We start from the raw sequence: 16325 nt of genomic DNA on the forward strand, positions 1-16325 counted from the left end.
AGCTCTCTGACCCTCCCATAGACAGCAATGTAATTACCACGATCAAGGTCCAGAGACGTAGCAAGGAGATTGGTAAAATAATCCATGTGACATCAGGGGTTCAACCGTAATTTTACGAAGCTACGAGAATACTTTTTGTGCGCAAAAGAGAAAAAAAAAAAACGACTTTATTCACGTGGATATGTTGTTTTCATTCAAATCAATGCGCAAACAACGTAGGAAACAGATCCGGTGTGATGCAGCTGACACAGAACAGCTTAGGTTGTTTATGTCCAGCGGATATTCTCCAAAATGGCACCAGGGTGATGCGGAGGAGACGAATTGTTGAATAAAGTCATTTTTTTTGTGCACAAAAACTATTCTCATAGCTTCGTATAATTGCGGATGAACCACTGATGTCACATGGATTATTTTACAGATCTCCTTGCTACGTCCCTGGACTTGGGAACATTTCAGTTGCGTTGCTGTCTATGCAGGGTCAGACAGCTCTCAGATTCCATCAAAAATATCTTAATTTGTGTTCCGAAGATGAACGAAGGTCTTACGGGTTTGAAACGACATGAGGGTGAGTAATTAATGAATTTTCATTTTTGGGTGAACTAACTCTTTAAGTTCTGTCTCTGAGAGGGTATGCGAAATTGTGTCCTACCTCCCACGTGCCTCCTGGAGCACTAGCTGCAGTCTCTCCTTCTCATCAGTCTCTGCTCTGAGGGAGCGAAGCAGCTGCCTCACTGTCTGTTCCTCCGACTCAGCCTTTGGCCTGCGTACACACACATATTTGTTTAGTTATTAAATTGAGGACCTATTGTGTTTCTACAATTACTATAGACTTACCATGGCCCACATCCTAACTTTAACCCATAAAGAATTTTTTTTTGCATGGTTTAGAAACTATTTGAATACGTTTTCGAACTTAAAACTCTCACATAAAGAGTTTTTGTCAGATCTAGTGCCATTTCTAGCTCACAAACTATAGCTACATACAGCAAATAAACAAACAAGCAAGCAAGGGGTCAAAGACTGTTAAATTGACTGAATCAGAAGCATTTCATTGGAAATCTGCTGAACTTCATGCCTAATTCTGCAGTGCTTACATGCTGAAAGCACAAGGGTCCTTTGGCATATTGGGCAAATCTCTGGTCACTTTTAACTCATCTTCCTGTGGAAGAAAGCACAGAGAGTGACATTGAGCAACATAGTGCCGCTTCATTGTGTTTCTGTGTGTGTGTGCATACTTACAGCTATTCTAATCTCAATGAAGGAATCTCTAGGTGAACCTTGACCCATTTTGAGCTGGAGTTCAGAGTTTAATGCTACTAGATCATTCTTCTCGGCCTGAAGACGAGCAATCTGACCTCTCAGCGCCTCCAGTTCGGTGTGTAAACACTACGGCAGATATATAACTTAATTTAAGTCTTTTTATATTGATTCGATATTTCTAAATGGTATGATCTTTCACTGTTTCTATCTTGTCTCACCTCAGCTCCACTTTTTTCCAGCTCTTCCACTCGATTCTTCAGCGCCTCATTCTCTGAATCCACAGCATTCAGTCTGGTTTTGGCCTCCTCTAATCGTTGCTCCAGGAAGTCTCTCTCCTCCTTTTGCTTCTCCTTCCATGCCGACAGACCCTCAAAGCGCTCCTTCATGGATAAGTTGGTTTGTTTCAGGGCCTCTGTGGGATACACATAAGGAAATGGGGTTGTTGTATGCGATGGAGCGCGTTTATGTACTGTGATTATGACTGAAAGTCTCACCCTTCAGTTCTTTGTTCTCTTTGATCAGGGTGTTCATTTGCTGGAGGGTCTCTTCTAAACTGCCCAGATTCCCCGGGCCGGACCCGCGTGGGTGATTGATGTCCCCGTTCATCATCGATGAACCAGATGCCATGTTTCTGGAGCTTCTTGAGCTGAGTTATGAAATACCACAACATGACTCTTAGTTCAAGAATGGTTTATGCTCAAATATGCAATTATCAGCACAGAATGAAAAGTGAAACTTTGGCTGAACCAAAAAATGTATGTGCTTGTGCTAGTATGTTCAAAATGCAATCAAAAAACTAAAATTAGAATAGTATCAGTTATTCATTTGATCCACATCACTAAATCTGAATGATTCGTTATCAGTCGTTCTGATAAGGTTATCGAGTTAAACCCAGACTCGGTCTGATTGGTGGCAACGATTCAATGCTTTGGAAGATTGTAGGAAGATTAAGTAATAATGACTTTAGTTCTTATGGCTTGAAATGAATTTTGAATGACATTAGTGTGAGTAGATGACACATGTTTGAGTGGCAAACAATGGTTACTTAGTGTTCTCGTGGGATTGAACGCTAATCTAAATGGTGACTGTTAAAATCCCACCTGGGACGTTTCACAATACATATGACGAGAAAACGAAAGTTAACTAGGACATTTGCGGTAGAAATTAACCAACACTCGTAAACTACGCCCTAATATGTTTTATGAGTGCGCAACATGTTAATATATGTGGAGACACTTTTTAAAGATATAAAATGAAATGACTCGCTACATTTAAAAGCACTGCGATACTCACCAAGCGTTCACTTGTGTACACCGACTTGTTTTGGGAAATGCTGCGTTTCCTGATCCAGACGTCAGTGCAGCGCGCTGAACGCACAGATCTGTAATACAGAAGGATGGGTCTGTGTGCAGTAAGCGTTATGCAAGTAAATGTCTATCCGATGTCATAAGGCTCTAGCTTCTGAAGCTGCTCCCATGAATAGCGTTGAACCAGCTGACGGTGACGCCACGACGCGGCCGGGGTTTCCCTGCGCCTGTCCTGCTGAGGTCATCCCGCATAACGCACCCAGAACTGGGGCAAAGGGAGCGGCTTTTCTGCCCCCCGTTATGATTTTAGTGCGTAACAGTCATAATTTCCTATTTATATGATGACAAACTCTCGTGGGTGTAGAATCAGCTTTGCGCTTTCCTTCCATATGGTAAATTTAGATTTTATGGGTCATAAAAACGCTTCAATATAGCTATAACAACAACGATAACAATAGATCAATATCGTTGTAATAAAAAGTTGTCACCTCTAATGTAATGACTTTGTTGATGCACTAGATGGAGGCATTGAGACAGAGCTGAGCGACAATGTACACGCTTTCAAAACTTGAGAATTGAGAGATTGAACGGTCATTTCCATCGATATTACACAGAAAAAAAGATACAGTCCATTGAATACAACTTTTGTACTTTTCAAATTTGAAAATACTAGTTTTAACACTTGTATCATCAGCATAATATTAAAGGATAATCTGTATTGTATTATTTATATTATGAATTGATTATTTTGTTCTGCATTTTGCAGACTTGTTAGACTTTACACGAATCGTCACGTAGGCTAAATAAATAAAGAGCAAAAAGTACACAAATAAATTACATCTAAATATGATGTGGTATCCCAGTTAGAGAAGACCATTTTTTTAGGCACCTGGCTAACTTAAATAATTTTAAATGGGCAACACAATACAGAGACAAACTACTACATATTATTTAAAGGGTTAGTTCACCCAAAAATGAAAATTCTGTCATTAATTACTCACCCTCATGTCGTTTCAAACCCGTAAGACCTTCGTTCATCTTCGGAACACAAATTAAGATATTTTTGATGGAATCTGAGAGCTGTCTGACCCTGCATAGACAGCAACGCAACTGAAATGTTCCCAAGTCCAGAAACGTAGCAAGGAGATCTGTAAAATAATCCATGTGACATCAGTGGTTCTTCCACAATTATACGAAGCTATGAGAATACTTTTTGTGCACAAAAGAAAGAAAAAAAACGACTTTATTCAACAATTCGTCTCCTCCGCATCACCCTGGTGCCATTTTGGAGAATATCAGCTGGACGTAAACGTTCATATGCTGTTCTGTGTCAGCTGCGTCACACCGATACGCTGTTTTCGTTCAGATCAAATCACAACAACGTAGGAAACAGATCCGGCGTGACGCAGCTGACACAGAACAGCATACGCTGTTTACATCCAGCTGATACTCTCCAAAATGGCACCAGGGTGATGCGGAGGAGACGTTTTTCTCCTCCGCATCAAAAAATGTTTTTTTTTTCTTTTGTGTACAAAAAGTATTCTCGTAGCTTCCTTCGTATAATTGCGGATGAACCACTGATGTCACATGGATTATTTTACAGGTCTCCTTGCTACGTTTCTGGACTTGGGAACATTTCAGTTGCGTTGCTGTCTATGCAGGGTCAGACAGCTCTCAGATTCCATCAAAAATATCTTAATTTGTGTTCCGAAGATGAATGAAGGTCTTACAGGTTTGAAACGACATGAGGGTGAGTAATTAATGACAGAATTTTCATTTTTGGGTGAACTATCCCTTTAATAATAATAATAATAAAACGCCCATACGTACGTTATATAAATGTATTTTCCCTAAAATCACTTTTGTAGAAAGTGAGTTTCCATTAACTGTTTTCTGCCTGTATAAATTTTAATCTGGTAGCCTAACAATTAAGGGGAGACTGAACTGTACTTTTCAAATTTAAAAATACTAGTTTTAACACTTTTATCACCCGGATTAAATAAAATGATAATGTTCTTTGTCATATTATTTATATGATTAATTGATTATTGTGTTCTGCTTTTTGCAAACTTGTTAAACTTTTGCATGACTGAAAAGTAAAGGGTCCATACGTTCTAATGTATTTTCCCTAAAACACTTTTGTAGAAAGTGAATTCCCATGAACAGTGATCTGTTTTCTGCCTGTATAATCAATAAAGACAGAAAATGAGTCCAAATGCCGTCCAGGAATGCAGCAGTGAGGCTGCTGGATGGACGCAGGACGCAGCGCGTCTATTGGCTGTTTAAACTCCAGCGCGCCGATTGGCCTGAGACGAACTTCAGGAGTGATGATGGATCGAGGAGGAGCAGGATTATGTGATCTGACCCCGGGCCGCTGCATGAGTGCTTTCACTTGCATCGCCTATCCACTGAACCCGTGAACGAGCACTTTTACGCGTGGGTTTATTTGCAGGCACGGGAAGCATGCACCTTGCGCTTCTGCTGACGCTGGGTGTCGGATTCGCGTTTGCGTGTCAGCTGCCCAGCGAGTGGCGACCCCTGAGCGAGGGCTGTCGAGTTGAACTCGCCGAGATTATTGTGTACGCCAAGGTGCTGGCCATCCACGAGGAGCCGTACGCGTCCAGCCTTTACAATTACCTGCCGTACCTGAAGCACGAGCGCGCGGAGGACGCGCTGCTGTACGCGGCGGAGGTGGAGCTGCTGTGCGATCAGGCGTGGGGCAGCATGCTGGAGGTGCCTGCGGGCTCGCGCCTCAACCTCACGGGACTGGGGTACTTTAGCTGTCAGTCACACACGGTGATGGAAAACAACTCCTACATATTCTTCCTCAGGTGGGTTCACGTCTATTTAAAGACCAAGAACCGGTTCTTATTCTGAACTTAATTAAAAAAAAGTTCGTCAAGACAAACTTTAAGTTGGCTTGAGAAAGCCTGACCAAAAAGTTTTTAAAAGCTTCAAAAGTTTGACAGTTTTCAGTCTGAAGTAGAAGTAGTTTTAAATCTTGAATATTTTGAAGGCAATGCAGTCTAGATAGATAGATGGATGCTAAGGTGTTGCTATGCGGTTGCTAGGGTACCCAGGGTGGTTGCTAAGGTACTCGGGGTGGTTGCTAAGGTGTTGCTTTGCAGTTGCTTGCGCCAGAAATATTTTGTCTTTTTTTGCATTAACATTCAGTACAGCACCGCTACTAAATGACTCTTATCAACCAGTTCTTTTTAGTGAATCAAAAGATTGAGTGCAACCCTTGAAGTCAATCCCAAAACGAATGACTCTTATGAGCCGGTTCTTTTAGTGAATCAGAAATATACAACAGGACCAATGTAGTCCGATTCTAGAATAAATGACTCGAACAGATTCTACTTAAGAATCGGGGTGGTTATTGAATCATTCTATTCACACACTGAACTACAAGTTTTTTTGTTTTTTTTTACTTTTGAAATTTTTAATTTTAAAATTAATGTAGGGAATGAGCTGCCCCTTTTTCCTACAGTAGGCTGTCTTCAAACACAAACAAGCATTGCTTGTCTACTTATTTTCAAGAACTGAAGTTCTTTAATAAAACAATAGTTGGATATATGTTTATTTTCAGTTAGTTTTAGTATTTAAATTAAATTTTTTACAATCTAATTTAAGTCATACAGTCAAACATCCTCACAACAAGTATATGCAAACAAACATGTACATGTCTCTTACAGGATGGATGAAAACTACAACATCCTCCCTCATGGAGTCAACTTTCAGGATGCCATATTCCCTGACACGCTGGAGAACAGACGACTGTTTTCCAGCCTCTTCCAGTTCTCAAACTGCTCTGGTGGACAGACCATGCACAACTTTAATAGTGATTGGGAGAGCCAGGAAGACAGCAGGGTACGACACCAGTAAACACACACACACACAGATGGGCTCAAAATGCACTATAGAGTGGCAGACATAAATTAAAACTATATATCTTGTCAAGACAAGAAAATTGAAAGGCATAAATCTGTGAAAGGTGAACATCAGTATGTGTACGTGTTTGCGCAAGCTTGTTTGCATCGTAACAGGCAGACGTTCAGAGCATGTTCACTCTTTTAAAATGACTCCGTTGTAAATTCAAGAGTCTCGTAAATGGCTTTTTATGAAGACAGAAGTGTCTGCTTGCACAAATGCATTATTTTTACCTGTGCTTCAACAGTAAAACAGCAACCAATTTCCATTCCACTAGTGTTGCACTAGCGTCTGGTGAAAAACAACTAAAGAATCAAGAAATCTGATTGGCTACGGACAAAAAGGTGTGAGTAACACAGGGAATGAGAATAATATAAAAAAGTAACATGTTCAGGTTCTCATGGGTAAATGCAGCTCCATTATACAGCACACACTTAGACACACAAGTCCCTTTCTTTGGTGGTCTTTGTATTGACGATTGTGACTGTTCATCACGGTAGGAGGCTGAGGTAATTCAAGAGTTCATTCGGCTCGATAGAGGCCGGATTAAAGACCTCCCAGCTAGAGCTGCTCTATCTTACACACACTCACGGACAGCCTGTCGCCACCTAAACACACACATCTGCCACTGAAAATAAAGCTTGAGATAGAATGAAAATGGAAAAGAGTGAGGGAGACGTCAACTGGACATGTGGACATCATCTCGGGGGAAACGGCGGTGGGTTTTGAAAGGAAAATAAATCATGCGTTTGATGTGGACGGTTTGAGGCAGAATGGGAGGAATGTCAGGGGTCCTCAGAGGTTATAGCAGGGGTTTTGAAGGATGTGAGGATGTAACACACACACACAGTATCAAGTGGAGGCAGATATGTTCGCCTTGATGAGATTAGCCTGCTGTACATTCACACACATCAAACACAAAGCCACTCATTAGTCGGACTGTGGTCTGCTGTTGGAGGGGAGGAGTTTATCTGAAGACAAACACAATGAGATGCCTGAACATACAGATTAATAGCCACTTCAGCTAACTGAAAACAGTCATCAGCTGGGGCGATACAGTTTCTGATTTATTGAGCGTAATATACCAACAGAGAAAAGTTCTGGGTGTGAACCAGCGGGAATCTCCCTTGCCTTCCAGACAAATGTCAAATGCCAAATGCTTTTTTTGTTTGACTGCATACGTCAGTTTTTTTTGCAGATGCCACATGGTTTGGTATTTTGTTAGCAGAGTTACATTCATACAGAGTGATTTAAATGTCCAGATACTTTTTTATTATATTGAAGAATTAATGTCATTTTATAATAGTATTGTATTTAATAAGTCAGATCTTATCTTGATAGGTTTAAATTCCCAGTCTTTTATGCCAACCAAAATTTATTTATTTTATTTTACCTAATATATTCAAATTTCTATTTGAATATATTTTAAAATGTATTCCTGTGATGGCAAAGCTGAATTTTTAGCAGCCATTTCTGCTCGTCTTTAATGTCACAATACTTTTACAACACTGTCAAATTCACTTTGATCAATTGATTTAATTTGCATTCTTGCTGGGTAAAAATATTAATTTCAAAAAATACATTTCGAAAGTATTCATTCAAATAAAATCTTACTGACCTCAAATTTTTGAACAGAAATGTAGATGCAATTAAGGAGAACCTGCACTGAGAATTTGAGGTATTGAAAGCAATTATAGAAAACTTTATGCATCAAAAGCAGTCAGAAGTATTTTTGTGTGTGTCCATTCATCTTGAGATTTGACACAGTGACCTGAGGAGGTGCAGGATTCCTCTAACAGGTGTCCACTCCGCTAAACAGATGTGACAGTTGGTCTGTCTAGATGCAAACAAGCGATATCCGGTTTCGAACTAATTAAAGCCCTATTAACAGCATCTTTTTTTAATCCTGAACATTTCTTTAACAATACTATTAAATTCATTCAAGTATTACAGATCAAAAAAGACACACTGGGACACTTCACTAATCACATCTGCACAGAGAGACAGACAGATGCTGAGAGAGAAGATAAAGATAATGATGGTGTGTGCGCTGCAGGAACAGGTGGGTGTGATTATCAGGCCCGGGAACCTCAGAGAGATAATGAGAGCTGTTTTACACAGGAGCTTTCCTGTGGGAAAAGGACTGTTTGAGGCCGCCTGAGGGACTTTGTGCTCTTGTAACTATATAGCCGGCACCGTGTCTATTAGTTATGTCGCCCCCTGCTTCCTGTACCATCCATCTTAAAAACCCATTATGCTTTATTAAACTCTAATCAGATTCACACAAATGCAAAAACACCATTGCATTTGCTACACAGTCAAATTTCTCAATGCATAATTATCTATCTATCCATCCATCCATCCATCCATCTATCTATCTAAACCCAAATGTGTGCCCAAATTCTCTCCGTTTCTTCATTCTTTCTCTCATTGTCTATTGTGCATTCTTGTCTCATTTTCTTTTCTCAAAAACACTCATCTATTGTTATGGATGACTCACGTACCATCACATCTGGGTCTGGTTTGGGTTTGAAAGCAAAGCAGGCTATGTTTGGCTCTTGTGGTTTTAAATACACAACACCCACATTAAGAAGAAATTTTATTATATCGAATAGCATTGCAAAATAGCTGTTTACATAGTTTTTTAGAAGCAAAAGAATGACTATAAGGTCTAGTTAATGAGCAGAGATGTTTATTCCAGCATGTGTGTGTTGTGTCCACCTGTCTGTCTGCTCTGGGTGTCGTGTCGTTTGGAGAGTGCTGTTGTTGTTACAGCAGTGGGGGTTTTGTTTGGACAGTAGGACACAACAACAGTCATTCGCAGCAGTCTTTATTCTACAGTATGCATGTTTTTCTGTTCAAGGACAGTGTTTTAAAAGCTGTGCAAACAGATGAACTTATTTAATTTTTTTTTATTATTTTAAGAAATTAATACTTTTATTTAGCAAGTATGCATTAAATTGATTAAAAGTGACAGTAAAGGCGTTTGTAATGTTACAAAAGTGTTCGGTTTAAAAAATGCCGTTATTTTGAAGTTTCCATTTATCAAAGAATCCTAAAAATATATCACAGGTTCCACAAAAATATTAAGCAGACCACTGTTTTCAAGACTGATAATATTAATAAATGTTTCTTGACCAGCATATTAGACGGATTTCTGAAGGATCATGTGACACTGAAGACTGGAGTAATGATGCTGAACATTCAGCTTTGCATCACAGGAATAAATTACATTTTAAAACGTATTATAAAATAAAAGTGTTTTTTTAAACTGGCATTTGAATCATTATTGACTTAAAATGACCGAACTCCACAGCATCTGTCGCCGTTCATTTTCATGACATTTGTGTTTCACTTTTTGTGCAATTAGCTCATGTGGTGACCTTTGACATCATGTAACACTCAGATTTGGCCCATTACAATAGGGATTTAGACCTTTCCGCTGTTCAGGGAGAACATGTGGCCTCCCGTTGCTCAAATACACACAGACACGGCCATGCAATCACACACTCTCCACATGTGCACACACACAGCATGCCTCAGCTTCTGTCTACTGTGGGCATGACTTTTGAACTGCCTCCATCACACACACGCTGGCATGTGTAGGGGCCCAGAGAAGAAAGGCAGCGCTCAACAGGAAATAATAAGGCTGACGGAGGCTGGAAATGATGTCATGTTGTATGTCGACCTTCATTCCACTGGGTCAGGTTGTCAGTGCATGCACAGATTAAAATGTACGTCAATGACCGTCTCTCTCATTTTATCTTTCAGCTGCTGTGTTCCTCCGTGCAGAAGGTGTTGTTTGAGGAGGAGGAGCGAGTTGGACAGCTTGAGGAGCGTGTGGCCGAGCTGGAGAGGAAGAATGAACAGTTAAAAGAACGAGTGGGGAAACTGAGGCATTCTCTGAGGAAGGCCCGCAAAGTGTCCCGCCGTGCAGAACGGGAGCGCCTGGAGCTGCAAGAGCGCCTGAAGACGGCGGAGAGACACGTAGGACATCACCTCAATGCCATTTCACCCCAACACAGCCCTCCCCGCCACAGATACACACATAGACTGTGAGCTCCAACACACACACACACACACACCTTCACATGGACTCATACAGACTGCAGGGCAGTCTTCAGATCCCATATATTTGCATTTTTTTGTTCTTTCCATAGTTTTTAGCAATTAATTAAGCTCCAAATGCTTGATGTAAACTTGTTTTGTACATAATTTTAATGTAGATATATGGTAAGCTTAAACTTCTTTTTGAAGAAATTTAAGATTTTTGTGAAAGTGAATGCTTATGGAGCCATTTCTAATCTGACCCTTAAAAACGACTTGTTAGTGTAAGCTGATGTCGTACAGTATTTTAGACTTTTAGTTTGAATTAAACTAATTTTGATGTTACCACATGAAGTGCATTTTTCAAACATTAAAGTGCCCCTATTATGGATTTTTGAAAATGACCTTTCATGCAGTTTGTAACACAGCTCTAAGTGAATGAAAACATCCTGCAAAGTTTTAAATTTGAAAGTGCACCGTGTATAAAGTTATCGTCTCTCAAAAGAAAGAGTCGACTCTGAATCATTGAAACGAGTCGTTTTTAAAACGAATCCCAAGCCGTTTCATGTTGACATCAACATAATGAAACATTAGCATATTGCCCGCCCACTTGTTGGTCTTTTCTTGTTGGTCTGAATGAAAATGCAAATTCATTCTTTGCCACTAGGTGCCGCTTTTGAAGCGATAAATATAGCGGTTTCCCCGGTAACGCTGTACACAAAGCAGCACTGTGCTCACAAACGTTGCTTTATCAGGCATTACACAGGCATGATGAAATGAAAATGAGACCAATCGAACCAATCACCACAGATTAGCATCACACAAAGGAGGGGTTTGGAAAAATGAATCGTTTGGGAGTCGTTGAGCAAGTAAGGTAAAAATAAATGCATATTATAAGACAATGAAAGTGTTTTATCGACCTTGCATGCATGTCAACCTGTTGTTGGGGACTCCCAAAACCAAAATATGAACCTTTCATTACCCATAATAGGGGCACTTTAAAGTGTCTTACTTTGAATTTTTAAAGAGATAGTCCACCTAAAATTCTGGCAACATTTACTCACCATCATCAGGTTCCAAATCATTTCCATCTTCTGCTGAACACAGAAGAAGATATTTTGAAGAATTTTGATAGCCAAACAGTTTGTTTCCCCCATACTATGGGAACAGAAACTATTTAGTTACCAACATTTTTCTTTTGTGTTCCGCCAAAGCAAAAATTCATGCAGATTTGGAACGACATGAGACTGAGTAAATAAAGACAGAATTTTCATTTTTGGGTGGAGTATCCCTTTAAATCTTAAAATCAGTGTATCCCTTTGACATACACTGATGGATTGTTTACACATTCAAAATCTTACTGATAGTGATAATGTCATAGAAGCATTCACCGAATTATGGTTCCAAAAGTAAATTAAGATGAAAGTTTGAAAAGTGTTACAATAGTCAGCATTCAAAAAGTAACAGGAAGCAGTGATGTCATCGTAATATTTGCATACTGAAAGGTGATTGGTCTGTCTTACCTGAAAGTATTTTAGTTCGTCTTTAGTTCCACTGTACATTGTAAAACTCATACAAAATTCAAAGTTTAAGGAGAACAAATGCTATTAGCTCATACTTCTGCAAAGTTTGAGACACATGATAGAAGTTTGTGCAGACGGATGGAAGAAGTGAGTAAACAGATTAATATTATGAGTAAAAGAGCAGTACAAACGTGTTTAGATGGGACAGAGCTAAATTATGTATATAAAGAAACATTGGTGATTTTGATGCTTTTACAATGATTAAAGTAAACTTTAAAAAAGTTATTTGTCTTCAAGTCAAAATTCAATATTTTTAACAATATCACCAGATTACTTATAAACCTGTTTTTTATATATAAAGCTAAACAGACAATACTACTAAAAGCCAATATAAAGGACCTATACATATACATCACCCCACACACTTCACACAGTTACATCAGGTAAGTGCAAGGACACACACACATTCAGATACTATGATTACGCTGAATTACATGAGATCTGATTCTTCCTTTCTGGTGTAGCTGATAGTAATGCATCACAGGTTCACTTATCAAGCAGACAATCCAGTGACGGCTTTTCAGCAAATCCTCACTCATCGTCTCCTTTCATCTGCTGAGCAGATCGAGAGGATGTGTTTAACATGTCTCAGTCCAGTTCTGAGAAATTATGTCCTTACTCATATTCCCAAATGTCTTGAGGAGTTCAGGTTATGAGGATGCTGAACAATCCTGCAGCATCTGGTAAGTCAAACCGACAGACGATCTGTAAAAATTAAATCATAATTATTAATGAACAAAAACAGTCATATTTCACTTATGAGAGGGACAAATATATTTCCCATTAGGTGTATAAATAGCTGCTCTTGTGAACATTTGATTATGATTTCTTACTAAATGATTCAACATGATTCAGTTTGATTTGAATGGATTATTTTGGATTTGTAATTATTACATTTCACAACCCCAAAAAATGTTAACTTTGAGCTAACTTGCATTCTCTGAAGTACTTTCTTCACACACAAACACACAGAGGAACATCAGGAGTTTTCATCTGTACACCCCCAGTTCTTCCGGTAATGAAACTTTGCGGGCATCGTGCAGCAGAAAGACTCAGGTTCCTGCTTAAAACATCCCGAATATTTCTCTTATTCCATATGACAGAGACCCTGCAGAGTCATATCACATGTGCAGAGTTAGAGCGTCTACATCTTCTCTTTTAAGCAGACAGTAGCTTTGATTTCACCAGTTAGCTGCAGGCTTTCTAAATCAACCGAAATGACTCGCTGTGAGCTAATATTGAATTTTGCAGGACTGCTGCTACACAAAACATTATCACATCGGCATATCAGCACGCTGACAATGCAGAGCGTATAGATCTAAGACGGTTCAATCTCACTCCAACCCAAGCAAACACTAACCAGTCCTCTCATAAACATTAACCTCAGCTGATCCCACTACAAAACATACCAGACTGACGTTTGTCCGCTTTCAACACAGTTTGAGTCTGTTATCAAAGTCTTTGAGCTGCAGATGTGATCAGACAGCAGGAACTAAGAGGCTGGAGGCTGATAGCAGGAGCTGATGATGGACGCTGACTCTGAAGTTAAGAACCACAGAAATAGACTAAGTTAAGGTTTCGGTCACTTGATAATGGCCGGGAGCATCTCTATGTTAGATCACATTCTGTTGCAAGATGGCAACATCAATTCAATTTTAAGAAACATTTTTGCAGGGTTTCTGAAGGTCTTTAAAAGTTGCCCTTCTATAAATTAAGACCTTAAATCAGAGCAGTCGTCCTCAGTATTTTTGTCTTGTATGAAGAGTGTGAAAGTATGGAATAACTCTTTGATTTTTTTTTTTAAGCCCATTGGCAGATATTTATTCTTTTTTAATCCTGAACTCACTTCATGAGTTTTAATCATTCGACTCATTTAACATTTACATAACCAAGAATAAACGTTTTTAAAATGAGAGCATACAGAGTTTTCATAACTTAATAGAATTGTTAGCAAAAATAAAAATGTAGAACATATTTATGTTACCTGGGCTTGTTGTATTTTTCTGTTGTTTTTGCAAAATTGTATTCAACAAAAAATAACTTGCTCTGAATGGGCTGTGTGTAAATCAAAGGAGAAGTGGAGGACATCATGCATGTGCATGTGTAAATGCTAAAAAATAAATGTTTTACACTTTTTATTTCTGGCTTGGAACATGCCAGGCCAACAGTTTTGGACATTTCAGACAGCTAGCAGGTAGCAGCTGTACTAGAAAATAATGAGCATTGGGGGTGTTGCCAAGATGGCCGCCAAGTGATTTCTTTTAAACACCCTTTCATTGAAAGTTAATTCATTCATAGACTGGCAGATTTCAGAAGAAAAATAACCGGCATAAGTTTGCACAAAGAAAGACTGTCGAGCTTCTCTTAACTTCAAGTGAACGTCATTGGTGAGTCAAGATAATTTCATACTAATTGAACTGTAACATATTGCATTTGAGGTGTTGTTGATTTGAGATATTCCAACATTTTGGTTGAACTGATCATGTGAGCTATGTGAGATCATATGAAAAGACCAGGTAGGTTTGCTTGTGTGCTCATGTGGGTCAAACAAAGAGCCAGAGATGCCATCTAATGGTTCAGGTTTTTATTTCTCTGACCTGCTGGATTTCTGAGATGTCTTAATAGCCTGGTGTGTGTATGTGAGTGCACGTAATGCTCTGTTTTCTGTTATGTGTGCCACTCCTCTGGGAAAATTTCTTCATTTGTACCCCCAACATCCACTGAAATGCCCTTCAGCATGATTCAAACAAAAAGATGAAGATTTTTGTGGCTTAGCAAACTATGACATTAGCATGACTCATAATTTCCCACTGTTAGGTTGGATAGAGAGCGGGTCACATGTTGCAGAGCACACTGACATTGGCTCTCGAGGCGATGCAGTTAGAAGTCATTTATTTTAAGAGGATAATGACAGGGAAACTGCTGCTCCCTGCGGCAGCACGAGGGGAAAAACAATGTGTGCTGTCCTCTGGGGAAATCTCAGCATCTATTTTAAGATGTTTTGGATGTCGGCTTGTAAAATTAAAGTGGGTTTCTCCACGATCAGGTCTGCAGAAGAACCTATAGCACAGCATTAAGGGTTTGACTGCATCTGGTGATGGTGAGTGGAGAGAAAAATATGAAAGAGAAACTTCTTTTTCTTCTTTTCTCTAGCTTGCTTCCTAATCTAGTTGTCTAATAAACATGGCATTTATATTATGACTATTGTTGGCTCTTCAACAAAGAGAGAATAAAAGCATCTGCTAATGCATAAAATTAAATGTATTCAATTAAATAAAATAACAATAATTTAGCTTTTGACATTCCACATTGAAGTACAGTTGTAAAGTTTGGAGAAGACAGTTGAACATCAAAACAAGAAAAAATATCTTGTTTTGCCTTTGAATCGAGATTATGTTTCTTACTCGGTTGGCAGATATTTTTCTTGCTTTAAGCAAAAACTGACAAAATTGTGATTTTCTTTTCAGAAAACAAGACAAAAATATAAAGAGCAGTGTATTTTGAAAACATCGATGTCTTAAATTTAAGTTGACCTTCATAAGACCTTCAGAAACACTGGAATTCAAAAAAGAAAATTAGGGAAAACTCAATATATCATAAATCATTGTGGTGAATAGAAATAGAAATACACTAACCAGCAATTTAGTGTATCAAGGGGTCAGATTTTTTTTTTTTACTAAATGTTGGCTGTATATTTCATTATATAGACTAATCTTGTTGCCATTGCCAACAATAGGTGAAAAATGTATGCATCCACATGTCAATTTGTCAGATATCTCATGAAGTTCCTGTTTAGGTTCCTGCTTACAACAACAAACACAGTGCGAGCCCTGATATTTGAATCTCAAACAAATGACTCTTTTGAACCGGTTCTTTTTTTAAATAGTTGGTCAAAGTGACTCGGGTAGCAGTTTGAATCAAATTTGCTCAAGTCAGTACAGAGCTATCAATGAGCGTGTGTGTATACAGTATATATAGCCTATTGGTCATTGTTTATCGTTTAAGGTCCAGTTGTAACTGTGAATCAATTGTAAGGGAAACGGCAAAGGTGTATTTTATTTTTTTCAATATTCTTAACATAGTGTTATGTGGCATGCATATGGTAGTTTAAATGCTGCATTTATACTACACTAAATACACATTTTTCCTCTCTCTCTCTGCTGGTAAAGCAAGTTTACTCAGGCAAGGCATATATATA

The 16325-nt window shown here is 38.8% G+C and overlaps 3 protein-coding genes across 4 annotated transcripts in view; 2 read left to right on the forward strand and 1 right to left on the reverse strand.

The window, feature by feature from the left end:
* The window catches only part of optn (optineurin), a 6752-nt gene extending 3919 nt beyond the window's left edge, over positions 1 to 2833 (reverse strand). The window contains exons 1-6 of one of the 2 annotated variants that reach the window (XM_016447533.1): positions 2554 to 2833; positions 1755 to 1906; positions 1479 to 1672; positions 1240 to 1386; positions 1095 to 1159; positions 650 to 760 (exon numbers count right to left, since the gene is read on the reverse strand). In XM_016447533.1, coding sequence (XP_016303019.1) covers positions 650 to 760; positions 1095 to 1159; positions 1240 to 1386; positions 1479 to 1672; positions 1755 to 1887 — 650 coding nt within the window. In that variant the 5' untranslated portion in view covers positions 1888 to 1906; positions 2554 to 2833. Of the gene's footprint in view, positions 1 to 649; positions 761 to 1094; positions 1160 to 1239; positions 1387 to 1478; positions 1673 to 1754; positions 1907 to 2551 lie in introns of both variants that reach the window. The other variant, XM_016447534.1, reaches the window with a different exon arrangement.
* Positions 2834 to 4933: 2100 nt separating this feature from the next.
* On the forward strand, positions 4934 to 10930 carry LOC107658768 (coiled-coil domain-containing protein 3-like). The gene is made up of 3 exons (XM_016447419.1): positions 4934 to 5398; positions 6263 to 6437; positions 10269 to 10930. The coding sequence occupies exons 1-3, from the start codon at positions 5031 to 5033 to the stop codon at positions 10554 to 10556; spliced, it is 831 nt and encodes a 276-aa protein (XP_016302905.1). The 5' UTR covers positions 4934 to 5030; the 3' UTR covers positions 10557 to 10930.
* A 3406-nt stretch (positions 10931 to 14336) lies between these two features.
* The window catches only part of LOC107658859 (ADP-sugar pyrophosphatase-like), a 73359-nt gene continuing 71370 nt past the window's right edge, over positions 14337 to 16325 (forward strand). The window contains exon 1 of the mRNA XM_016447544.1: positions 14337 to 14514. The gene's annotated coding sequence lies outside the window, so the exon portion shown is untranslated. The remainder of the gene's footprint in view (positions 14515 to 16325) is intronic.

This window comes from Sinocyclocheilus anshuiensis, unplaced genomic scaffold (genome assembly GCF_001515605.1).
Source record: "Sinocyclocheilus anshuiensis isolate Anshui unplaced genomic scaffold, SAMN03320099.WGS_v1.1 scaffold283, whole genome shotgun sequence".
NCBI classification, from domain to species: Eukaryota; Metazoa; Chordata; class Actinopteri; order Cypriniformes; family Cyprinidae; genus Sinocyclocheilus; species Sinocyclocheilus anshuiensis.

Bases quoted from the DNA above. Each gene is read 5' to 3' on its own strand.
- LOC107658768 (XM_016447419.1), top strand. From the start codon at position 5,031: ATGCACCTTGCGCTTCTGCTGACGCTGGGTGTCGGATTCGCGTTTGCG. The intron at 5,399-6,262 runs GTGGGTTCACGT...TGTCTCTTACAG, and splicing joins TCCTACATATTCTTCCTCAG to GATGGATGAAAACTACAACA. The intron at 6,438-10,268 runs GTACGACACCAG...TTTATCTTTCAG, and splicing joins AGAGCCAGGAAGACAGCAGG to CTGCTGTGTTCCTCCGTGCA.